The following is a 27,241-nucleotide window of genomic DNA, read 5'->3' on the forward strand; positions in this document are numbered from 1 at the left end:
ACCGAGTATCTGACTATATAATAAGCGTCATCTCAAAATATGTAAAACCAATTGTAAAAATTGATCGTTAACTGCAAACAACATAAGCGATCAGACTGGGATTTAGTGTAGGACTTGGGCTAAAATAGACGCGCGATAACACTCTTAATATGGGCATTTCATTAAGTTATCAAATTCAAAATTAAGATTGAACTTCTTCATTGCTCTCGAATCAATGCCTGAGATGTTCCATGAAAACATTTATTGGATGACCACCCAAATATTTCATACATTTTCCATTCCTTTAAGAAACAATACAAATTTCAGGGCCATTAATATAACAATCAATAATCACTTCCATATGGCTCCTCAATACAAATAAACCATCTCGTACGAAATTTAAGTAATATAAAAAACTTTTATAACTCATAATGTACATCACAAAACTATAAACACCCATATTCTAGCACTAAATAGAGTCGGACGCTTAAGTTTTAAACTGACCAACTCTAGTGGCCGATGCCCCTATTTGCAACACTTGGGATGCTCTGTTCATTTCTAAAAAAGTTTTCAGGGTCAACTTTGCTCTTCACATATACTAATCGCTCATAATTATTCTTGTAGTACTTGCTCCCCCAAACTTTTCCTTGCAAGTAACTAGTCGTCCCATTCTTGCTTTGACCTAGATCGAGATCTCTGTAGTTAACATATGCTTGTCTTGGAGATTTTGAAACGTAAGGGGTCATATAATTATACATTCTTCTGATCCAACTGATATGCTTTTCATATGTCAAAAGTCCTGGTGTTTCCCATCCAACTGTGTACATAATCTTGAATAGATTCCCACTTCTATGAGGGAAAGGAGTTTCATATTCTGAAATCTCATTCATCCTCCCACCATAAGGGATGAAGATTAGACTAGCCCCTTCAGATTCTAATAATCTTTTACAGATTCCTTCTAATCCAATTTGTGAGATGGGTTTTTTCACATAATCAGATTTAATCTTAAAGAAATACTTGGGTTTAGTCCTATTAAGTAAAGCTTTCATAGGAGTTTCATATGGGTATCCAGCAAAGACAACTGCAGATTGAATCCAACTCATTTCAGTACAATCTTTACTCTCCAAACCCAACTCCGGAAATCTCTCTTTCATCGAAGTTAGTAGCTTTTTAGCACCTCCAAGAAACAAGCAGAAGAATGAAACTTGAATTGTTTTTGTTCCCTTTTCAGTTGCATTTGTGACACTAAATGCAATGTTTATGAAGATTTCTTGAGGAAGTTTAGGTGCAACTTCTTGCCACCTCTGAACAATTTTAGTTGCCCCTTGTTCAATAGTTTTCGAGGTTAGGAAAACAGTCACAGTGGGTGGAACAGGAACCAATTTGATCTTCCATGACAAAATGACTCCAAAACTTCCACCAGCACTTCCTCCTCTAATAGCCCAAAACAGATCTTCACCCATTGATTTTCTATCTAGTATTCTTCCGTTAACGTCGACAATTCGAGCGTCAATGACATTATCAGCTGCCAGACCATATTTCCGGGACAAGGCACCATAACCACCTCCACCAAAATGCCCACCAACACCTATAGTGGGACAAGCCCCTGCAGGAAAGCCAAGGGTTGCACTTTTCTCTGCAATTCCGTAATATAGTTCACCAAGTGTAGCACCAGACTGAACCCATGCTGTACTACTTCTTACATCCACACTGACCAACCGAAGATGAAACAAATCAACAATTATGAAAGGAACATCAGATACATAAGATAGGCCTTCAAAATCATGACCTCCGCTTCGAATTTTGATCTGAATTCCATGTTTTCTAGAACAAATGACAGCTGCTTGAACTTGGGATTCTTCCAATGGTGTTATTATGAGTGTTGGCTTTCGAGTAGTGGGTGATACGAGTCTCAGATTCTCTATAGTTGATTGTAGGATAGTTGTATAATTAGAACCTTTTGGGGTGTAAACTGGAATGTATGATAAAGAATGTCTTGAAAGACATCGAAGAAAGTCCTCATGAATTGAGGATGAAGTACACAATGAAATCAAGAAAGCAAGAAAATAAGACAGTACTAAAGAATATTTTGAAGTACCCATATTGTTTCTGTTGTTTAGTTGTGGAATGAAAGAGAAGATGATATAGGTTTTGTTGTTTATAGTCTCAACTTACTGTTGATTCTCTCAATAGATTAATTGGTTTTACTAATCAAACTTTAACAGTTTGAAGGTTGAATTCTTCAGTACATCATTATCTAATTTAGATAAGTTAAACTAAATTAAGCAGTAAGTAAATAGATTAATGTTTCGCCACAATAGTCAATAATTCCAATTACAAATATTCAATTAATTTTTTTCAAAACGATACACCTAGAATTCGAGAAAGGTCCCATATCGAACAAAATAAATTAATGTTGATATGGTGCTAAAAATTCTCAAGGGTAGTGATTCAATGAGTTCGGAAGTCTAATGTAACTGTTTAGGCCTCTAATCTAGAATGCTCCATGTCCAATTTTATAAAATAAAAATGTAAAGAAGTCTTAAAAAAAAGCTGTTTATAATGTCACAGATTACAAGCTATGGTAATTTGGAAGTCATCTTCAAAATAGTACTTAAAAAAAGTTAGAAATTATAGTCTCCGATATATATTTTGAGGACAAAGGGCGAAAAGAAAAGTCTCTGATAGCCAAATTAGAATATCGAAGGGGACTAGAAATGTGTTGACTATAAAACCTTCACTTCGAAGTTACCCATTTGAAAAATGCCATTGATAAAGATAGTAGTTCCGATTCTCCCAACACACAAACACACACTGCACACACATATATATACAAAAACTCGGTTAAATAACATAAGGCACACATCTCTATTTCAGATCAAATTTGAGATCTATAATAAAAATAACAAAAGCCAAAGAACTTTTGAAACCATCGATCAAATTACTCAAGTTTTTGTACTAGTTTAATAATGCATAATGTACATATTTGTATTGCAATATTTTGCTATCCTCGAGAACCAACTATATAAACTAAGTTTCAACAATTAGAATGCTCGCTATCGAAACTTTCAAAGTCAACTTAGTTTGTCAGTTATATTTATCTTTCATAGTTACTCTTGAAATAAGTTATTATTTGATAAATGTAGAAGAGTATTCCACTAAAGCATATAGTTTGTGAATATCCAAGTGATATCCTTTGATTTTTGGTACATTATATAATAGAGATTGGAATAATTTAAATATAACACTAATTCAAATCAAATGCATCTACTAATTATTTGAAATAATGTAAATAACTGACGTTACTCATTACATGAGAAATAACTAAAACACGTGATTTGCCGAGCGATAAATGTAGTCTGTTTTGATGCTAACCTGAGCAACTCTGCTGCCTGATTCCTCTATTTGCAAGTTGCAACACTTGGAATGCTTTGTTCGTTTCTAAAAAAGTTATCAGGGTCAACTTTGCTCTTCACATATACTAATCTTTTGTAGTTATTCTTGAAGTACTTACTCCCCCAAGCTTTTGCTTGCAAGTAACTCGCCGTACCATTTTTACTTTGACCTAAGTCGAGATCTCTATAATTTAGATATGCTTGCCTTGGAGACTTTGAAACATAAGGTGTCGTATAATTATACATTCTCCTAATCCAACTGATGTGCTTTTCAGATGCCTCAACCCCTGGCTTTAACCATCCGACCAAGTAAACGATCTTAAATCTGATGCCATTTCTATGAGGGAAAGGAGTTTTAGATTCTGAAATATCACTTATCTTCCCACCATAAGGAGTGAAGATAAGACTAGTCGCTTCGGGTTCTAATAATCTTTTCCAAATCCCTTTTAACCCAATTTTGGAAATGGGTTTTTTCACATAATCAGATTTGATCTTAAAGAAATACTTGGTTTGAGTCCTATTAAGTAGAACATCTAGAGAAGTTTGAAAAGGGTAGCCACCAAAGACAAGTGCAGACTGAATCCAACTCATTTCAGTACAATCTTTACTCTCCAAACCCAACTCAGGAAATCTATCTTTCATAAAAGTTAAATACTTTCCAACACCTCCAAGAAACAAGGAGAAGAATGAAGCTTGTATTGTTTTCTTTCCGTTTTTAGTACTATTCGTGGCACTAAACACTATGGTCATGAAGATTCCTCGAGGAAGTTTATGTGCAACTTCTTGCCACCTATGAACAAGGGCAGTTGCTCCTTCTTCTAAGGTTCTAGAGGTTATAGAAACAGTGACAGTAGATGGAACATGAACCAATTTGATCTTCCATGAAAGAATGACACCAAAGCTTCCACCAGCACTACCTCCTCTAATAGCCCAAAACAAATCATTACCCATTGTTTCTCTGTCAAGTATTTTTCCATTAACGTCAACTATCCGAGCATCGATGACGTTATCAACTGACATGCCATATTTCCTAGATATGGTACCATAACCACCTCCACCAAAATGCCCACCGACACCCACAGTGGGACAACCCCCTGCTGGAAAGGCAAGGGTTGAACTTTTCTCTGCAATTTTATAATAAAGTTCACCGAGCGTAGCACCTGACTGAACCCAAGCAGTACTACTCTCTACATCGACACTAACCGATCGAAGATTGAAAAGATCAACAATTACGAAAGGAACATCAGACACGTAAGAGAGACCTTCGTAATCATGACCTCCGCTTCGAATTTTAATCTGAATTCCATGTTTTCTTGAACAAATAACAGCTGCTTGAACATGGGATTCTTCCAATGGTGTGACTATGAATCTGGGTTTTGGAGTCGAGGGTGTTGTGAATCTTAGATTCTCTATACTAGATTGCAAAATAGATGTATAATTAGAACTGGTTGGTGTATAAACTGGAATAGGGGATTTTGAATGTTGAGTAAGGCATTGAAGAAAGTTTTCATGAAGTGATGTTGAATCACCTAATGAAATCAAGAACACATTAAAATATAACAGTACTGGAAATAGTATAGAATAGCTTGAAGAACCCATATTCTATGTGCTGTTTGGAGCAAGAAATAGCTACTGTGTTTATAGTCTTAACTCGATATTGATTCTTCTATTGATTAATGTTATTTATTAATGTTATTAGCTAATGTTATTAATTAAACTATTATAGGTTCAGGTTTAAATCACAGTAAGATCATTATCTTTCCTGTGAAGTAAACGAATTTCACGCTTAAAGTACATAAACTAAATTGTTCTCCCAATATAGTCAAGGGTTCTAGTTTACCGATCTTTTTTCATTATCTTTTAATTCTTAAAAAATGCTTGAATTCAACGTCACAGTTTGATCCGAACGGATCTTTTTCTGATTTTAAAGAATATAGTACGAATATTTCACACAGTTGACTTTAGAGCCTTGGGTTCTAAGTAACTCATTTTATAATGTCATGAAAGATATTAGGTCCTTAATGAATTAGATCTTAACACACACTTTCATATCAAACACATGTATCGTCCGCTCAAAAATAAACTATAGAAAGTAGAGGCCTTATTCTGTGACTACTAAGTGGCCCTTCATTTTTCATACCTTGTATATCAAGAAATACACAATTTGCTATCCCACACTAGAAAGCAGCGCGACGAACTAAATTACTACACTTGGGATGCTCTGTTCATTTCTAAAGAAATTTTCGGGGTCAACTTTGCTTTTCACGTGTACTAGTTTTTTATAGTTATTCTTGAAATATTTACTCCCCCAAACCTTTCCTTGCAGGTAACTCGCTGTACCATTTTTACTTCGACCCAAGTCGAGATCTCTGTAGTTTAAATATGCTTCTCTCGGAGACTTTGAAACATAAGGTGTCATGTAATTAAACAATCTTCTAATCCAACTGATGTGTTTTTCAGATGCTTCGACTTCTGGTGTTGACCAAAGAACTATATACACAATCTTGAATAAGTTGCCATCTCTATGTGGGAAAGGAGTTTCATGTTCTGAAATCTCACTCATCCTCCCACCGTAAGGAACGAAAAGTAAAGTAGCCACATCAGGTTCTAATAATCTTTTCCAAATCCCTTCTAATCCAATTTGTGGAATGGGTTTCTTTACAAAATCAGATTTGACCTTAAAGAAAATCTTGGGTTGAGTCCTATTCAGTAAGACATCTAAAGGAGCTCCAAAAGGGTTTCCACCCAGGGGCGTGGCCAGTAAGGGGCATGTGGGGGCGCATGCCCCCACAAGCTCCAAGTGACTTCCCCTTAGTACTACTCCTTATATACCTATTTGGGATATTTTTTCCCGAGAGGCCCACTTCCCTTTTTTATTGTTGAAGCCCACCCACACACTTATTAAAGGGATTTTTTTCTTTCCAAATGTCCCAATTATCAATCTTTTTTTTTGTTGAGAGAACCAATTATCAATCTTAAACAATCAAACATAATTTACATCGTATTACTCTTCTTCATGAGTGAAATTATAACACGTGTTATAGTCTAATTTCTTTGTAAACCTAATTTGTTGAGTGATTATATTTTTTCGATCGACTATTCTTTGAAATATGGTTCTTGTCTTTTTCTTTACATAACAATTGCAATTTCTTTTTGTAATATATTGAGTTTATTAACTTAATTCTTTTGCTTAATCATTAATCAACGCAACCAAAATAATATTAAAAATAAACTGTGGAACTTCTTAGACTTAAAACTAAGTATTAGATAGTCAGTTACCTTAACAATTAAACAAGACAAACCATCTTATTCTATCGACTTTAATATTGATCCACTCTACATAAATTGATACATTTTGTCCTCTAAAAAATAAGTATTCTTTTATATTTCTATTTGGAATCGTGTAATTCTTCTTTTGTTGTTCGAAATTTAAAATCAAATTACTTTAAAATGTAATTCAGAACATAATGAAATTTATGTATTTCTTAAGATCATTCAAATAATATGAAATAAAATATAATATTTTAATGAAATTGCGTCTAAAATTGCCGTTTTCCAAATATAATATTGTTGTATAGGACCATTTTTTTTCCGTTGAGTCGATCGAAGGCATTTAATATGTTAAATCACAACATGGTGAATAAATGGATATTGTTTAATTTATTTATGATATTTTGGTTTTTCATAATTAAAAAATGCCCCCACAAGAGAAATTTTCTGGCTTCGCCACTGTTTCCACCAAAGACAAGTAGTGATTCAATCCAACTCATTTCAGTACAATCTTTACTCTCCAAACCCAACTCAGGAAATTTCTCTTTCATTTGAATTAAGAGCTTTTCGACGGTTCCGAGAAAAATGGAGATGAATGTAGCTTGTACTGTTTTCCTCCCTGTATCAGTCGCATTTGTGACACCAAACCCGACGACGAGGAAGATTTCACGAGGAAGTTTATTAGCAACTTCTTGCCACTTATGAACAATTGAAGTTGCACCTTGTTCAATAGTTCTAGGGGTTGCACAATAAGTCACAGTAGGTGGAACAGAAACCAATTTAATCTTCCATGAGAGAATGGCTCCAAAGCTTCCACCAGCACTACCTCCTCTAATAGCCCAAAACAAATCTTCACCCATTGTTTCTCTGTCTAGTATTCTTCCATCAACATCGACTATTCGAGCATCGATGACATTATCAGCTGCAAGCCCATATTTCCTCAACAAAGGACCATATCCACCTGCACCAAAGTGCCCACCAACACCTACTGTTGGACAACCCCCTGCAGGAAAAGCAAGGGTTGGACTTTGCTCTGCAATTCTATAATATAGTTCACCGAGCGTGGCGCCTGACTGAACCCATGCAGTATTATTTTCTACATCAATATTGATGGACCGAAGATCGAACAGATCAACAACGATGAAAGGAACATCAGACACATAAGAGATACCTTCAAAGTCATGACCTCCGCTTCGAATTTTGATCTGAATTCCATGTTTTCTTGAACAAATAACAGCTGCTTGAACATGGGATTCTTGCGAAGGCCTAATTATGAGTTCCGGGTGTGGAGTATTGGGTGATATGAATCTCAGATTGTATATAGTGGATTGCAAGGTAGATGTATAATTAGAATTGGTTCGGGTATAAACAGGGATAGGTGTATGAGAATATCTCGTAAGACATCGAAGAAAGTTTTCATAAATTGAGGCTGAAGTACCCAATGAAATCAAGAACACAAAGAAATAAGACAGTACTAGAAGTACTATAGAATAGCTTGAAGAGATCATATTCTTTCTATTGCTTAGTTGAAGTATGGAAGAGAACAAGACTTAGCTATTGTTTATATAGTCTTTACTTGATGTTAATTCTTTTATAAATTAGTGTGTTATTAATTAAACTATAATGGTTTGAATGTTGAAATATGAATTAGGTCATTATATTTTTTCGATAAGCTAAACTAATATGGAATGTTCAATGATTCCAATCAAAACATTTTGTTTCTGAAGAAGAAGTTACAAATATATGTAATTCGGATACAACATTAGGATGGAATACAGATATAAGCGATGTTGTTATAAGTTGTTTATAGTCGACTTAAAACAACATTGAAACTTTCTAATATAACACTCAATACAGATCAAATATACAACTTCGACTATTTTCTCATATAAATTACTCTCGTTACTCACAATATATTTTTTTTGGAACGACATAAAGTCACTTATTGGAAATGCATAAACAAACCCATTTGTTTCGGTTATCTTTTATTATATCAATCAATTTCGCTCGTGCTATATTCTCGAATTTGCGATACTTGGTATGCTCTGTTCATTTCTAAAGAAATTTCCAGGATCAACCTTGGTCTTTACACGTACTAATCTTTCATAGTTATTCTTGAAGTAACTTTTCCCCCAAGCTTTACTTTCCGAGTAAGTTGCTGTACCGTTTTTACTCTGACCTAGGTCAATATCTCTATAGTTAATATATGCTTGTCTTGGAGATTTCGAAACATAAGGTGTCATATATTTATATATGTCTCTGATCCAACTAATATGCTTATTGGCTTCATCTTTCCCTGGTGCTGCCCAACCAACCAAATAAGCAATCTCAAAATTACTCCCAGCTCTATGTGGGAATGGAATTTCATATTCTGGAATCTCACTCATCCTCCCACCATAAGGCACAAAGGTGACAGTTTTAAGAGCTGTCTGATCATTTTCTATTAATTTTTTCCAAATCCCTTCTAATCCAACTTTAGATATGGGTTTCTTAGCATAATCAGATTTCATCTTAAAGTAAGCCTTACCTTCAGTTCTATTTAGTAGGGTTTCTACAGGAGCATTGATAGGATAATTAGCAAGGAAAACCCTAGATTGAACCCAGCTCAGTTCATTACAATCTGTACTCTCCAAACCCAACTCAGGAAATCTCTCTTTCATTTCTTCTACTAGCTTTTTAGTACTCCAAGGGGATATAGATCTGAATGAAGCACTTACTGTTTGCTTTCCCTTAACAGTTGAATTTGTGACACTGAATTGAACATCAAAGTAGATTTCCTGAGGAAGTTTATAAGCAACTTCTTGCCATCTTTGAACAATGGAAGTTGCTCCATTTTCAGTGGTTCTAGGAGATTTACAAACTGTCACATTAGGTGGAATTGAAACCAATCTTACCTTCCATGAAACTATAACTCCAAAGCTTCCACCAGCACTACCACCTCTAATAGCCCAAAACAAATCTTCACCCATGGTTTCTCTATCTAGTATTCTTCCATTAACATCGACTATTCGAGCATCGACAATATTATCAGCTGCAATACCATGTTTCCTTAACATTGAACCATACCCACCTCCACCAAAGTGACCACCAACACCTATTGTGGTGCAAAATGCTGCAGGAAAACCGAGAGTCGGACTCTTTTCTGCAATTCTGTAATAAAGTTCGCCAGTGCTTGCACCAGACTGAACCCAAGCAGTACTAGTTTCAACGTCCACACTTACGGACCGAAGATTAGTTAAATCAACAATTACGAACGGAACGTCAGATATATAAGAAAGACCTTCAGAGTCATGACCTCCGCTTCGAATTTTGATTTGAATTCCATGTTTACGAGAACAAATTACAGTTGTTTGAACATGGGATTCTGTCAAAGGTGTGATTATGAATTTGGGTTTTAGAGTGGTGGGTGATGTGAATATCAAATTGAAAAGTCTAGATTGCAAGGTAGATGTATAATTTGAACTGGATGAGGTGAGAATTGGAATGGGTGTTTGAGAATGATGGTGAAGACATTGAAGAAGATTTTCATGAAGTGGACTTGAAGTTCCTAATGAAATTGAAAAGACAAGGAAAGAAAATAGAATAGAAGCTACTAAGGAATAGGTTGAACTACCCATTCTTTTTTTTTTTTTTGTGTTGTTTGTTTGAGTGGTGAATGCTTATGTTTATAGGCTCCAAATGCTCAATTTTTTTTAAAAAAAGAAAAGAAGTGATCAACCTAATGATTACTTCTTATTTCTTGATTAATTTTGTTACTAATTATTGTCTTTATATGACTTGTTAACAGCTAATAATTCACAAACAAGACTTTTGTGTTCTCAACAAAAAAAAAAATAAGACTTCAGTGGAGGTTGAGGATTAAATAGTGGAGAGGTAGTTTTTTTTGTTGAAAGTAGTGGAGAGGTAGTTGGATGTGTTAACACTGATATGGGAAAGCTAAAATGGTATGTCAATGATTGTTATTGTTATAGTGGAATAAGTCATTATACAAAAAATTATTTACACCTAAAACTTTGATTTCTTTTTTTTGCGAATGGCGTAAAAATAGTTATGACTGGTAATGAAATGTATTGAGAAAAAAATTAAAAAATCGAAAAACAATATGACTTGATTGAGAAAAAAAATGTAGATAAAGCCTTATGACTGGTAATGAAATGTATTGAGAAAAAAAATGTAGATAAAGCCTTAATATCTGTACTTAAAGGTAGAATTTTGAATTTTGAAAAGAAAATCAAAAAATCGAAAAACAATATGACTTGATTGTTTTCATAAGCCCTTTATATATGTAAGAAATGTTTTAAAAATTTGTATATAATATATTTTATATATTATTTGTACATGACTTGCTCAGAACCGTGATAAAGAAACTCAAAGACTTTTGATGAGACTAGTGATTAAACAAGTGACAACTTGTTGTATATATATAATACAACTAATTATTTTTAAATAAGAACGTGCTAGGTTGGTAGAGGAGCGGACGTGCTAGAGTCAACAAGATTAATAAAAAATAAACTTGATGTTTTAAGTTTCTCTCCAATTTTTTAATTTATGAATTAATCATATTCAAATGGAACAAACACTAATAGCTTAATTTAAACATTATTTTTTTACGTATTTGGTGGAAATAAACAAATAGGCCGACTAAACTTATGGGTAAACCAGGCCTGGCCCAAGCCAAAGATAGCTAAGAGTCCGTTTGGGCAACCAATACTTTGGGGCTACAGTTGAAGCCACATTTCTACACCCGCAATAACCACATCAATGAGTCTTGGATCACTTAAACATAGCTAGGTTTACTTTAAGAAAATTTTCTTCCACACCCACAAAAGGTAGGCTTTAGGTATAATTTAATCTTCTTTCACTTCATGTACTGGAACCACAAGGCTGGCACAATCACCTTTTATTTCTTATTTGTCACTGAGTTTACCATCACAAAAAGAAGCTTTCATAGTCCAAGAGATCAGTCTTGGCATCATTTATTACCAATATGAACGATACACAATATCACACAGTACAAATTACATACATTGAGGCATTTATTAGATATATACGGGTGATGCATTTCATAATAGACTAGCGGCTCTAGTGGCTTATTCTCAAGAAAATGCAACACTCGGGATGCTTTGTTCATTTCTAAAGAAATTTTCAGGGTCAACTTTGCTCTTTACGTGCACTAATCTTTCATAGTTATTCTTGTAGTACTTACTTCCCCAAACTTTTCCTTCTAAGTAACTGGCAGTACCATTTTTGCTTTGGCCTAGGTCAATATCTCTGTAGTTAATGTATGCTGCTCTTGGAGACTTTGAAGCATAAGGTGTCGTGTATTTATACAATCTTCTAATCCAATTGGTGTGCTTTTTAGCTGCCTCAGCCCCTGGTGTTGTCCAAGAAACTAAATAAATAATCTTAAATAAGTTTCCATCTCTATGTGGGAATGGAACTTCATGTTCTGAAATCTCACTCATCCTCCCCCCATAAGGCATGAATATAAGAGTAGCTCCCTCATCATTTTCTATAAATATTTTCCAGATCCCCTCTAACCCAACTTTTGAAATAGGTTTCTTCACATAATCAGATTTGATCTTTGAAAAAGTCTTAGATTGAGTCCTATTGAGTAAATTATCCGTAGGAGCTTCAATAGGATATCCGCCGAAGAAAACTGCAGCTTGAACCCAACTCATTTCGGAACAATCTTTTCTCTCCAAACCCAACTCTGGAAATCTCTCTTTCACCAAAGCTAGGAGCTTATCAGCACCTCCAAGAAAGTAGGAAATGAACGAAGCTTGTACCGTTTTCTTTCCCTTTTCAGTTGAGTTTGTCACACTAAGGTTAACAATAATTATGACTTCTTTAGGTAGTTTATGAGCAACTTCTTGCCACCTCTGAATAATTGAAGTTGCACCTTTTTCTATAGTTTTTGTGGTTATGGCAATAGTCACAGTTGATGGAACAGGAACCAATTTGATCTCCCATGATAGAATGACGCCAAAACTTCCACCAGCACTACCTCCTCTAATAGCCCAAAACAAATCTTCACCCATTGATTTTCTGTCCAGAATTCTGCCATTAGCATCAACTATTCGAGCGTCAATCACGTTATCAGCTGCTAGACCATATTTCCTAAACAAAGGACCGTACCCACCCCCACCAAAATACCCACCGATTCCTACTGTGGTGCAAAATGATGCAGGAAAGGCGAGAGTTCGACTTTTTTCTGCAATCCTATAATAAAGTTCACCGACAATTGCACCAGACTGAACCCAAGCAGTACTAGTTTCTACGTCTACATTGATGGACCGAAGTTTGGACAAATCGACAACTATGAAAAGAACATCAGATACATAAGAGAGACCTTCAAAGTCATGACCCCCACTTCTTGTTTTAATCTGAATTCCATGTTTTCGAGCACAAACTACAGCGGTTTGAACATGGGATTCTTGCAATGGTGTGATTATGAGTTTGGGTTTTGGAGTAGTGGGTGATGTAAATTTGAGATTGTAAATGGAAGATTCCAAGATTGATGTATAGTTAGAACTGGTTTGGGTGTAAACTGGGATGGGTGATTGAGAATGTTGGGAAAGACATTGTAGAAAGCTTTCATGAAGTGGGGTTGAGGTTCCAAATGAAATCGAGAACCAAAAGAAAGAAGATAGAACTGAAACAAGTATCAAATAGATTGAAATACCCATGCTTTTATGTTGTTTGGTGGATAGCTAGTCACTCCATTTATAGTCTTTAACTTGATGTTAATTGTTTTATAGATTAGAATAGATTGTTTGAAATTTGAAGGTTGAATTCTTAGATAGATCATTATCTTTCTTGACAAGTAAACAAGATTTCCCGACAAGTACAACTTTGATTATTTGAAGGTTCCATTATTGATAAATAATTGAGGATTAAAGAGTTTTAATTGATGGATAAACTTTTTTAATAGGACAATGAGCTTAGATATTAATATTAGTCATTTTCCATTCTAAACTCATAGAGGAAAAAAATTAAAAATACCACTTCAAATCAGATAAAGGAAAATAGTCGGTAATGAAATGTATTGAGAAAAATATCAAAAAACTAAAATACAATATTACATGACTGTATTTATAGATCCTGTAAGAGTAAGAGGCGGTTTAATGGCAATGGATAGAGGCGGTTTGCTTGTGGCGGTTTCATGAATGCTTGTGGCGGTTTTGGTTTGAATTGAGGCAGTTTCCAAAAGCTATGTGATGCAGGGGCACCCGGCGTGGAGACTATTTCCATGACCGGACCCGGTCATGGACCAACCGGCCAGAGAGAGTAGATTTAGGAAGTCCTTATTTTAGTATGATTATTATTTAATTTAGGTTTAGGAATTATGCTATTTTAATATTTCCAATAATTGGAAAGGTCCAGATTTAAGTCCAAGTTATTTAGGCAGTTGCAGTATTTAATTATTTAGGAAGTCTAATTCAAGTCTATCTAGGAAAGTCCAAAATCCTATAAAAGGATATCTAGTTTGTCTATTATTCGCAGATTGAGAGAAAAACCCCATTGAAGTTTTAATAAAGTTGAGTATTTAGAGTTATTTGATATTTATTTTCATTGTTCTTATTTAGTTATTCGTATCTTTTAATTCCGTTGCGTTTTTACATCAAGTGGTATCTAGAGCCATAATTTTTTCTTCATCACTTTTATCATCATGGTTAACACTACTATCTCTACTACACCAACTAAGGAGAAAACACCAACTTTCTCCTCTGAATGGGACAACATTAAAGAAGGGCTATCTGCAGGTAAAAAGTTGGAAGAAGGGTTCAATGAGTACAAGAAGGAAACAACAGAAAAATTCGATAAAATCGACCAACGATTCAATCAACTCAATGACTCCATCACCATCATCTCCAAACAACTAGAAGGTATGTGTAAAAACCAAACTCCAACTCCCACCACTATCACACATCAACAACCCTCACAACTACCGACTACCACCAACACCACCCGAGTTCCTCCTCTCGGTTTCCCTCCCGAACCCACGACACCACTATTGGTCACAGCATTAGCCACCCTCCACCGGTTATCACACCACCCTTCATCACCTCCTATTCACCAAACACACCTTTTCAAACACCTACGTACCCCCCCTATACCCACACGTCAACACCACCATCGTTCTCCTTCCCCGAGCCAACTACAACACCACACCGACCACCACACGAAAGCCACTTCTCGGCCGACCACAACCTCCTCACCAACCCCCAAACCAACAACCGAAACATCATCAACCAAACCCAACCAATCACCCCTTTAGGAACCATTACAACCTATCAAAATCCACGTCTCCTTTACCCGTATACCCGATATCCGTCATTCACTACCAACCAAACCGAAACCCACCCACCATACCAACAACATCACAACCACCACAACCCCCATACCGAAACACGATCCACCCACACGGCTATTGATCCGGTTACACCACCTCTACAACACCGCCGTTCACATGAAACCGAGACGACCATCAACTTCCCCCTCCAACCCGACAACACCACAAACCCACGTCGCCGAGACCAACCCCACCCATTACACCGAAGCCGAGAACAAATCTTCACCCATTCCCAAACCCGTGAACCTACCACTCCTATCACCCGTCCAACCAACATACCACAACGACACCTCTTGGTAGTCCAATGCACTCAAACCGAACGTGAACATTACACTCCACCCACCGACACCGAATGTCCGAACCCTAGTTCATCATACCGTATTCGAATGGAAGTACCTTCGTACGATGGTTCCATAAATATTGAAGATTTCTTGGATTACGTCTCTAGACTTGAGATTTTTTTTGATGTTATGCAAGTTGAAGGTCCTGAACAGGTACGTTGTGTGACTGGTTATTTGTCTAAAACTGCTCTTACTTGGTGGAAATAGGAATCTGAAAATCGTCGTTTATTACACCTTCCTCCTATTTCTTCTTGGTTAGAATTGAAACCATTAATGTTCTCCCGTTTCCTCTCTCCGGATTATGAGAACCAACTATGTGTTGATTATTTACGTTGCCGCCAAGGAAGACGTTTCGTTGAGGAATATGCTTCGGAATTCCAAAGACTAATTACAAGACTTAATCTCCCAGATTCAGAGTCAATGAAGGTAGAAAAATTCAAGGACGGTCTCCGTAATGATATTAAAGATTTGGTTAATTTGAGAGCTTTTAATTCGGTTTCTGAATGTATTAGTGTAGCTCGGTCTTTTGAATCGGATTCACGTTCCATTTTCCGAGGACACAGTACGAGAAGTCAAGCAGTTCGAACTCTACCGGATGAATTAGATCAATCAAAACAGGCGGAAGACGGTACTAAATCACTAACAGAAAATCCTTATAAAAAACCTCCACCAGTTAAGTGTTATCGTTGTTTTGAAACAGGCCACTATTCTAATGCTTGCCCCTCTCGCGGTAAAGCAAATATGGTAGAAAAGAAAGTAGATTCAGATACAGATGAAGATCAATTGGAACGAATTAACACTATTCCAGACAACGGTGATCGGGTTATGTTACTCACTCGGCGAGTTCTTTTCACACCTTTCAAGAGGAATTTATCTCAACGAAAGAATTTGTTCGTTACACGGGGAACAGTACTGAATAAAGTGTGTACTATTGTGATTGACAATGGTTGTGTAGAGAATTTAATTTCTACAAAACTGGTCAATTTCTTGGGTATTACTACAATGATTAAATCAAACCCGTATAAAACCGCTTGGATTCAGTCGGGTACTACTACACGGGTTGATCACATGTGTACTATTAATCTTTCTATTGGTTCTTCTTATGTGTCTACAGTTAATTGTGATGTCACCAATATAGATTTATGCCACATCATATTAGGACGACCATGGCAATCTGATGTTGATGCCACTTACCGTGGTCGTTTGAATGTTTATGAATTTCCATGGAAGAAGAAGATTGTGACGTTATTGCCAATTGAAGATGGATCGGAAGAACTACATTCTCTTCACAAACGGTTCGGGACGAACCTCTTGAAGGAAGGGGATGCTGATGCAGGGGCACCCGGCGTGGAGACTATTTCCATGACCGGACCGGTCATGGACCAACCGGCCAGAGAGAGTAGATTTAGGAAGTCCTTATTTTAGTATGATTATTATTTAATTTAGGTTTAGGAATTATGCTATTTTAATATTTCCAATAATTGGAAAGGTCCAGATTTAAGTCCAAGTTATTTAGGCAGTTGCAGTATTTAATTATTTAGGAAGTCTAATTCAAGTCTATCTAGGAAAGTCCAGAATCCTATAAAAGGATATCTAGTTTGTCTATTATTCGCAGATTGAGAGAAAAACCCCATTGAAGTTTTAATAAAGTTGAGTATTTAGAGTTATTTGATCTTTATTTTCATTGTTCTTATTTAGTTATTCGTATCTTTTAATTCCGCTGCGTTTCTACATCACTATGCCAAGGCCGCTTAGTTTAGTTTCTAAATTGATTCAAATTGGATTCAATATGTCCGCTTGTTAGTACTAAAAGTCGCGGAAGCTATCGAACCTATCCTAGAAATTGATCCGATTGTGAAGATTAATCGAAGAGCTATGCCAAAACTAAATATGCAAACAGAATTAACGAGGTTCGGCTTTTAAAGTCTACGTCCTCGGACGAACAAGAAATCTTTATTGAAGGATAGATGAAGACGACTCACACAACCCGCGAGTTCGTCCCAAGATGGTACCGTATAGAAATTAACATTCTATACTAAATCTTCGACGACCGAGAAATTAAACACCGCTCAAAACTATGAACAAAATCTCTCTCACTTGCTCACTCTCTCTAGCTCTCACTTTATGAGTAATTGCTCTTGAGTTGTTTTGTGTTGTTGTGGTAATTATAGATTGGCACTTAACCCACCTATTTATATATTATATAAGCCGACATAGAAAGTTCCAAAATTAGAAATTGCCTCAATTTGAAACCGCCCTTGTTCACAAACCATGGAAACCGCCTCAATTTCTCAAACCAAAAAACTGCCTCACTTGGTTTGTTAAACAGCCTCTTACACGGCTTATATTATTATATAAATAGGGGGTCTTGAGTCCAATAAAAAAACACATCACCACAACAACACAAAACAACTCAAGAGCAATTACTTATAGAGTGAGAGCTAGAGGGAGTGAGCAAGTGAGAGAGATTTTGTTCATAGTTTTGAGCGGTGTTTAATTTCTCGGTCGTCGAAGATTTAGTATAGAAGGTTAATATCTATACGGTACCATCTTGGGACGAACTTGCGGGTTGTCTGAGTCGTCTTCATCTATCCTTTAATAAAGATTTCTTGTTCGCCCGAGGACGTAGGCTTTAAAACCGAACCTCATTAATTCTGTTTGCATATTTAGTTTTGTCATAACTTTTCGATTAATTTTCATAATCGAATCAATTTCTAGGATAGGTTCGATAGCTTCTGCGACTTTTAGTACTAACAATTGGTACCAAAGCCTTGTTGAGATTGAACGAAGAGAAGATGGAATCGAGAAGTGGTACGGTCAAAGCAGGGAAATATGAGATAGAGAAGTTCAATGGAAAAAATGATTTTTCTTATTGGCGGATGCAGATGAAGAATCTGTTAATCTCACAGAAATTACGCAAGACGTTGACGGGAAAGAAACCAGGAGATATGTCAGATGAGGATTGGGATGAGTTAGATGTCGAAGCACGGGCAACCATTATGTTGTGTCTTGAGAGGGACGTGGCGTTCCTAGTAGACGGAGAAACAACGGCGGCTAGTGTGTGGTTAAAACTAGAAAGCAATTTTATGACGAAAACTTTAACGAATCGGGTCTACCTAAAATCCAAATTATTCACATGTAAAATTGAAGAGGGTTCTTCTCTTCAAGAATATGTGAATAGGTTTGACAGGATTATCTCAGATTTGAAGGATATTGATGTTACGGTTGAGGATGAGGACCAATCCCTCATATTGTTACTTTCATTGCCTAAATCCTATGAGAACCTTGTTCAAACTTTAATGCTTGTTGGTGACAGTCTAAGCATGGAAGAGACGAGAAATTCGTTATTAGCGGATGACCTTCGTAAGGTTGCTACTAGCAGTATGACGTCAGGTGGAGTAGACAAGGATCAAGCACAAGGGATGTTTGTAACGAGGGGGAGGAGCAATGAAAGGGGAAAGGGAAAGGCGGGAAATCTAGATCCAAATCTAGAGGATCTTTCAAGAAAACGTGCTTTAGTTGTGGTGAGCTTGGCCACTTTAAAGCGACTTGCCCAAATAGAAAGTTGAAGCAAAAGAACGAAGGCTACAAATGGAAACAAGAGATGCAAGAGGCGGGATATGTGTCAGAAGACCCTGACGAATGTTTATCGATAACAGAGGTGTCTGAGAAGATCTCCGATAAGTGGATGCTTGATTCAGGGGCGTCACACCATATGTGTCCAAATACGGAGTGGGTTACTACCTATAGGAGTATAGATGGTGGTACAGTTATACTGGGTGATGATAGTATATGTAAAACTGTGGGACTCGGAACAATACGTATCAAGATGCACGATGGAGTGGTGACAACATTGACGGACGTAAGACACATACCCGATTTGTGGAAAAATCTGATTTCCCTTGGTGTGTTGGAGCGGAACAGCTGTAAGATAATTATAGAGAATGGCTCCATAAAAGCCGTTAAGGGTTCTTTGGTGGTTATGAGAGGTACTCGTTACGGTAATTTATACAAACTTTTGGGGACAACAATTACGGGAGATGTAGCAGTAGGAATCAGTGGAAGGGATCCAACGGCTAGTACGAGGCTTTGGCATATGCGCCTTGGGCATATGTCAGAAAATGGTCTATCTTTGATGTGCGGGAAAGGCTTGTTAAAGGACATGAAGAAGCCTTGCATGGAGTTTTGTGAGCATTGTGTGTTCGGAAAGGCACACAGGGTGACGTTCTCTTCAAGCAAGCACAAGAGCAAAGAGGTATTAGACTACGTACATACCGATGTCTGCGGACCGGCAAAGTTACCTTCCAATGGTGGTTCCAGGTATTTTGTGACATTCGTTGATGATCATTCGAGATTTGTCTAGCTTTATTTTCTGAAGCATAAGAATGAGGTATTCAACACATTCCTGGTGTGGAAAGCAATGGTTGAGAACAAAACTGGTCGAAAGCTGAAGACGTTAAGATCGGATAATGGGACCGAGTACACGGATGGGGCATTCAAGGAGTTTTGTAATCAGGAAGGCATTGTGAGGCACTGGACAATAGTAAACACACCTCAGCAGAATGGAGTCGCAGAGAGATTGAACCGTACACTACTTGAGAAGGCTAGATGTATGCGCTCCAATTCGGGGTTAGGCGTAGAATGGTGGGCAAAATCTATTGCTACAGCTTGTTATATTGTGAACAAGTCTCCACATTCTTCTTTAGATGGCGGCATACCTTACGAGGTGTGGTCAGGTGAACATGCAGATTACGGGAGACTTAGGGTTTTCGGTTGTACGGCCTATTACCATGTTAAAGGCAACAAACTTGATAATAGAGCAAAGAAGGCAATTTTCTTAGGATATGCTACATGAGTCAAGGGTTATCGGCTATGGTGTACGAAAGACAAGAAATTTGTAATCAGGAGAGATGTGGTGTTTGATGAGTCATCTATTGTAGCTATGGTGAAAGCTACGGTGCCTAGTTGTGCTGATGTTGGGTCTACTAAAGCTCAAGTAGTGGAAGTAGAAGCCGAAGACCAACGGGTTTCTAGGAATCATGATCAGGTGGAGCATCAGGATAATACTCAGGATGAGGAAATTGATGAACCCGATCATGAGGAGGTTCAAGGAGAAGGTACACATGTTTTACAACAACAACAACAGGTTGTTTCGGTACACACTAGGCCGAAACGGTTATATAAGCCGGTACAGAGGTTAGGGTCAGACAAACCTCTTAGGCATTACGGGCAGGCAAATGTGGTTGAATATGCACTCTCAGTGGAAGACGACGAGTCGGTCACCTTTAAAAAACCTATTACCGCGGAGGAAAGAGAGAGTTGGTTGGTTGTTATGCAAGAAGAGATGGAGTCTCTTCACAAGAACAAGACATGGGAGGTTGTCCCATTGCCCGAAGGTAAGTCTGTTATTGGTTGTAAATGGATGTACAAGAAGAAAGAGGATTCTTCCGAGATCAAGGGTACAAGGTATAAGGCAAGACTAGTGGCCAAGGGTTATGCACAGAAAGAAGGGGTCGACTACAATGAGATCTTCTTACCGGTCGTGAAACATACTTCTATTCGGGTGTTATTGAGTATTGTTGCTCACAGTGATCTTGAGCTGGAACAACTCGATGTTAAAACCGCCTTCTTGCACGGTGATTTGGAAGAAGAAATTTATATGGCTCAACCTGAGGGATACAAGGTTGAGGGCAAAGAAAATCAAGTATGTCGTTTGAGAAAGTCTCTTTACGAATTGAAACAATCCCCTCGCCAATGGTACAAACGATTTGGTTTTTTCATGCTAAAGCATGGTTTTCGCAGAAGTGACTATGATTGTTGTGTATACATCAAAAAGCTTTGCGAAGGTGACTTTATTTATCTCCTTTTGTATGTGGATGACATGTTTATTGCTTCTCGAAGCATGGTAGAGATAGATAAGTTGAAATCTCAACTCAGTCAAGAGTTTGAGATGAAAGACATGGGCGCTGCAAAGAAGATACTGGGAATGGAGATTAAGAGAGAGAGGTCAAGTAAGAAACTGTACTTGAATCAGAAAGGTTACATCGAACCAGTAGTTTCTCGGTTCGGGATGCAGAATGCGAAGGCGGTGTCAACACCTTTGGCACCACACTTCAGGCTCTCGGGAAGACAATCTCCCACTACTACGGTGGAGAAGGATCATATGGATCGTGTATCGTATGCTAGTGGAGTTGGCTGTTTGATGTACGCTATGGTGTGTACTCGTCTGGATATTTCACAAGCGGTCAGTGTGGTTAGTAGGTTTATGGCAAACCCGGAGAAGACACATTGGGAAGTTGTGAAGTGGGTCTTCAGGTACTTAAAGGGTACCGTTGATACGGGTTTGTGCTTTGGTGGAAACACATGTCAGGTAAGCGGTTATGCTGACTCAGATTATGTTGGCGATCTAGATTGAAGACGATCTACTACTGGTTATGTATTTAAGGTACATGGTGTTCCAGTTAGTTGGCGATTTATGTTACAATCTACAGTTGCGTTATCTACTACGGAGGCCGAGTATATGGCTATAGCCGAGGGTGTGAAGGAAGCATTGTGGTTGTGGGGTCTTCTGGATGATCTAGGGATTAAGCAGAAGTGCGTAGATGTATGGTGTGATAGTCAAAGTGCGATCCACTTGGCGAAGAATCAGGTACATCATGCTTGTACTAAGCATATCGATGTCAGGTATCACTTTGTACGAGATGTCATAGAGGAAGGTGATGTTTCTCTAATCAAGGTACACACAGATGAGAATCCCGTGGACATGTTGACTAAAGTGGTGACATGTAGCAAGTTTCAGCATTGCCTGGAATTGCTACAAATCGGCTCGTGTTAAGTTGCCCGAAAGGGCGTAATGGCGACAAGATAAACTTTATGTGAAGGGTTGGTAGAACTACGGTAGGCTTGATCCTATAAAAGGGTATGTAGGCAACCATGGTCATATGGTGCAGTCGGATGAAGTTACAAGAAGAAGATATATCTTACAAGTAGTATCCTGGTGTTCGTCTAAAATTTGAAGTATATCAAATTGTGAACGAGGTGGAGAATTGTAAGAGTAAGAGGCGGTTTCATGGTCATGGATAGAGGCAGTTTGCTTGTGGCGGTTTGATGAATGCTTGTGGCGGTTTTGGTTTGAATTGAGGCAGTTTCCAAAAGCTATGCAAAGGCGGTTTAGTTTGGTTTCTAAATTGATTCAAATTGGATTCAATATGTCGGCTTATATTATTATATAAATAGGGGTCTTGAGTCCAATAAAAAAACACATCACCACAACAACACAAAACAACTCAAGAGCAATTACTCATAGAGTGAGAGCTAGAAAGAGTGAGCAAGTGAGAGAGATTTTGTTCATAGTTTTGAGCGGTGTTTAATTTCTCGGTCGTCGAAGATTTAGTATAGAAGGTTAATTTCTATACGGTACCATCTTGGGACGAACTTGCGGGTTGTCTGAGTCGTCTTCATCTATCCTTCAATAAAGATTTCTTGTTCGTCCGAGGACGTAGGCTTTAAAGCCAAACCTCGTTAATTCTGCTTGCATATTTAGTTTTGGCATAACTTTTCGATTAATTTTCATAATCTGATCAATTTCTAGGATAGGTTCGATAGCTTTCGCGACTTTTAGTACTAACAGATCCTTTATTATTTTATGTGAGAAATGTTGTTAAAAACTTGTATATAATATATTTTATACATTATTTGTACATGACTTGCTTGAAACCGTGATAGAGAAACTAAAAGACTTTTGAGGAGATTAGTTATTAAACAAGTGTCAACTTGTTGTTTTGAGTTTAATCAAAAATATTTTAAAATAAGAACGTGCTAGGTTCGTAGAGTCAAAAAGATTAATCAAAAGCAAACTTGATGTTTTGAGTTTCTCTCTAATTTTTAATTGATGAATTAATCATATATCCAAATGAAACCAACAGTAAACTCTTATCAGCTTAATATAAATATTATTTTTCACGTATTTGGTGGAAATGAACAAATAAGCCGACTAAACTTATTTTTCACGTATTTCGGCCACCAATACTTTGGGGCTACAATTAAAGCCACAATAATCATATCGTAGACTCCCAAATCAATCAAACCGAACTAGGTTTACTTTGAGGAAATCCATGACATTTGCTTTAGGAAATACTGATGTTGACCTATTTTGTAAAGGCGGCTCTTTCTATACTTCTTCACAAAATTAAGCCATAGCAGAGCACCTATGGCATAGCGAGTCGCCTTCAGAATTTCCCACACTAGGTAGGATTTAGGAGTAAACTATACTTTTTTAACTTCATGCACTGCAAAACCACTAGGTTTGCAAAATCACCTTTGAAAGAATAGTCTCACATGGAAGAAGGACGATCTAGCAACTAATAATATAATGTCTAGGTATTCTCAACTCATTGTCAATTGGTTTTGAGTTGAATGATCACAAGCTTAACGTGGTATGAGTGCTAGGTCCACACATGATAGGCTTAAAAAACACACGTGTTCCACGTCACACGAAAATAAAAAAACAGCACAAGTGGTAGGCTCAAACCCCCACACACATGAGGGGGCGTGTGAAAATAGTCTCACATAGAGGCATGGCGATCTAGCAACCAATAATATAATATTTAAGTCTTCTCCACTTCTCAATTGGTTTTCAATTGGATAACCACGATGAGTTGACAATCGAAAGAGAAGCTTTCACATATCCAAGATATCTCTTGGTATCATTTATTACCTTTATGGACACAATATCACTCAATACAAATTACATACACTACTTTACTAAAAACTTCAAAGTACTACATTGAGGCATTTATTCCATATATATCCGGGATGCCTTTCATAATAAACTAGCGGCTCTAGTGGCTTATTCTCAAGAAAATGCAATACTCGGGATGCTCTGTTCATTTCTAAAGAAATTTTCAGGATCAACTTTGCTTTTTACGTGCACTAATCTTTCATAGTTATTCTTGTAGTACTTACTTCCCCAAACTTTTCCTTCTAAGTAACTGGCAGTACCATTTTTGCTCTGACCTAGGTCAATATCTCTGTAGTTAACGTATGCTTCTCTTGGAGACTTTGAAACATAAGGTGTCGTGTATTTATACAATCTTTTAATCCAATTGATGCGCTTTTTAGCTGCCTCAGCCTCTGGTTTTGACCAACTAACTGTATAAATCATCTTAAATAAGTTGCCATCTCTATGAGGGAATGGAATTTCATGCTCTGGAATCTCACTCATCCTCCCCCCATAAGGCATGAAGGAAAGAGCACCTTCTTGATTATTTTCTAAAAATCTTTTCCAAATCCCTTCTAACCCAACTTTTGAAATAGGTTTCTTCACATAATCAGATTTGATCATAGCAAAAGCTTTTGGTTGAGTCCTATTGAGTATATTATCTATAGGACCTTCAATAGGATATCCACCTATGGCAAGTGCAGATTGAATCCAACTCATTTCAAAACAATCTTTTTTCTCCATTCCCAACTCTGGAAATCTCTCTTTCACTAGAGCTAGAAGCTTATCAGCACCTCCAAGAAAGTAGGATGTGAACGAAGCTTGTATCGTTTTCTTTCCCTTTTCAGTTGAGTTTGTCACACTAAGGTTAACAATAATTAGGACTTCTTTAGGAAGTTTATGAGCAACTTCTTGCCACCTCTGAATAATTGAAGTTGCACCTTTTTCTGTAGTTTTTGTGGTTACGGCAATAGTCACAGTTGATGGAACAGGAACTAATTTGATCTTCCATGAGAGAATGACACCAAAACTTCCACCAGCACTACCTCCTCTAATAGCCCAAAACAAATCTTCACCCATTGATTTTCTGTCCAGAATTCTGCCATTAACTTCGACTATTCGAGCATCAATGACATTATCAGCTGCTAGACCATATTTCCTAAACAAAGGACCATACCCACCTCCACCAAAGTATCCGCCTATTCCTAATGTGGTGCAGAATGATGCAGGAAAGGCGAGAGTTCGACTTTTTTCTGCAATCCTATAATAAAGTTCACCGACAATTGCACCAGACTGAACCCATGCAGTACTAGTTTCTACGTCCACACTAATGGACCGAAGTTTGGACAAATCGACAACTATGAAAGGAACATCAGATACATAAGAGAGACCTTCAAAGTCATGACCCCCGCTTCGAATTTTAATCTGAATTCCATGTTTTCGAGCACAAATTACAGCGGTTTGAACATGGGATTCTTGCAATGGTGTGATTATGAGTTTGGGTTTTGGAGTAGTGGGTGATGTAAATATCAGATTGTAAATGGTAGATTCCAAGATTGATGTATAGTTAGAACTGGTTTGGGTGTAAACTGGGATAGGTGATTGAGAATGTTGGGAAAGACATTGTAGAAAGCTTTCATGAAGTGCGCTTGAGGCTCCAAATGAAATTGAGAACCAAAAGAAAGAATATAGAACTGAAACAAGTATCAAATAGATTGAAGTACCCATGTTTTTTTTGTTGTTGTTTGGTGGATATAGAAATATAGCTAGCCCCACTATATTTATAGTGTTTAACTTTCAAGGTTGAATCTTTAGATAGATCGTTATCTTTCTTGACAAGTAAATGAAATTACGGAGCAAGTACAACTTTGTTTATTTGATTGAAGGTTCGGCTATCAATAAATCATTTTTTTCTTCATACGGTTTAAGAATTTAAATTGATGGATAAACTTTTTTAATAAGACAATGGACTTAGATATTCAAATAAGTGATTGTCTATTCTAAACTCATAGAGGAAAGATTAAAAATATTATTCAAGACTATGACTTCAAACTCCTAGACTTCTACAACATTATATAAAAGGAAGTCTAGTTTGATTAAAGATCAATGTGATATGTGTTGAACCTTTAGAACCATTCCCTACCAACTTATTTAATTGGATTTGCTCAACTTTATATGTTCCTCGTTAGTTTGGTTATTGGGTGAAGTTAATAGTAAAGATTTTATCCACAAAATTATAATGACAATTATTAGTAAGACATATATTAGTTTAAATGTCTCTCTTCGAGTTTTTGAAACATTGGAGTTATTTGTCAAGTTAACATCTATTTATAGTCAAAGGGAAGTGTATTTTCAAATCGTTGTTGAGCTTAAAATTATTATACCCTCCTACCTTTATATGTTACAGATATTCAAATGAAAATTGAGATTAAGTAGTGTGATAAGCCTCTTCTTTTTGGTTATTTTTTTAAAAATGAAATATTACGCTTTAAGCCCAACCAAGTTGTAAGAGAGAAGAGAGAGAAGGTGTAACACCCCAAATCCAAATTTCCACGTCGGCCGCCATGAAAACCTAAACTTAAAGCATTTTTCCGCAGAACAGTAAACATATACGATATACTCATCAAGGAGACAAATAGTATCAAACATGAAGCTCAAAAAGTAACAATAAATCATCTAATAAAACTTTACGAAGTTTCTCAAAACTCACAGGATGTCTCTAAATCATCGACACAAATGTCGGACAAGATCAAAGAAAAATAACACCAAGTGTTTAGGAGATGCAACTCCAAATAACTACCTAAAGAAAGAAAGAAAACCACTAAAGAAACTCCTCAACGGCTAACTATGACTCAAGCAGGTGGCACTTTCCGATTTCCTTGTCCTAAAAAATATAAGGTTGAGTCAGACCCCAGCAAGTAGATTTCGAAACCTCTAAAGCCTCAATAGACAGTTTTAAGAGCTACCAAAACAAATAGACAACCACATATCACGTAAAGATGTGCAAGTATAGTATCCGAATTGTGACCATAAGAAAGAAAGTGTACCACATATGTAACAAACAACAAAAAGCGACATGACAAGTTGGGGTCCACCTTATGTAAGAGTATGGTCCACAAGGTCATCCATTGTGTTAGCGTCGACCCCATACGCTCCATACCTATATCACATCCGGTAGAGA

General features: G+C 37.0%; 1 protein-coding gene and 5 pseudogenes across 5 annotated transcripts; all 6 read right to left on the minus strand.

The window, feature by feature from the left end:
- Window positions 1-383: 383 nt before the first annotated feature.
- LOC147563623 (tetrahydroberberine oxidase pseudogene) lies at window positions 384-2,081 on the minus strand (annotated as a pseudogene).
- Window positions 2,082-3,111: 1,030 nt separating this feature from the next.
- On the minus strand, window positions 3,112-4,988 carry LOC147563624 (tetrahydroberberine oxidase pseudogene; annotated as a pseudogene). The gene has a single exon (XR_015236590.1). The product of XR_015236590.1 is annotated as a tetrahydroberberine oxidase pseudogene (transcript).
- Window positions 4,989-5,425: 437 nt separating this feature from the next.
- LOC147563625 (tetrahydroberberine oxidase-like) lies at window positions 5,426-8,152 on the minus strand. Its single transcript, XM_086664912.1, has 3 exons — window positions 7,121-8,152; window positions 6,592-6,606; window positions 5,426-6,111 (listed from the first exon to the last, which is right to left on the minus strand). Exons 1-3 carry the CDS (start codon window positions 8,150-8,152, stop codon window positions 5,572-5,574), a joined length of 1,587 nt encoding a protein of 528 aa, XP_086521038.1. The 3' UTR covers window positions 5,426-5,571.
- Window positions 8,153-8,340: 188 nt separating this feature from the next.
- Window positions 8,341-10,305, minus strand: LOC147563626 (tetrahydroberberine oxidase pseudogene; annotated as a pseudogene). Its single transcript, XR_015224915.1, has one exon. The product of XR_015224915.1 is annotated as a tetrahydroberberine oxidase pseudogene (transcript).
- A 1,282-nt stretch (window positions 10,306-11,587) lies between these two features.
- On the minus strand, window positions 11,588-13,368 carry LOC147563627 (tetrahydroberberine oxidase pseudogene; annotated as a pseudogene). Its single transcript, XR_015236601.1, has one exon. The product of XR_015236601.1 is annotated as a tetrahydroberberine oxidase pseudogene (transcript).
- A 10,650-nt stretch (window positions 13,369-24,018) lies between these two features.
- LOC147563628 (tetrahydroberberine oxidase pseudogene) lies at window positions 24,019-25,808 on the minus strand (annotated as a pseudogene). The gene has a single exon (XR_015224920.1). The product of XR_015224920.1 is annotated as a tetrahydroberberine oxidase pseudogene (transcript).
- Window positions 25,809-27,241: the final 1,433 nt, after the last annotated feature.

Source organism: Eschscholzia californica, unplaced genomic scaffold (assembly GCF_041429995.1).
Source record: "Eschscholzia californica isolate CP2 unplaced genomic scaffold, dmEscCali1.0.p SCAF_1, whole genome shotgun sequence".
Classification (NCBI taxonomy): domain Eukaryota; kingdom Viridiplantae; phylum Streptophyta; class Magnoliopsida; order Ranunculales; family Papaveraceae; genus Eschscholzia; species Eschscholzia californica.

What these genes read in the sequence shown, in the direction of transcription:
- LOC147563625 (XM_086664912.1), bottom strand. Translation starts at nt 8,152, where the DNA reads ATGATCTCTTCAAGCTATTCTATAGTACTTCTAGTACTGTCTTATTTC.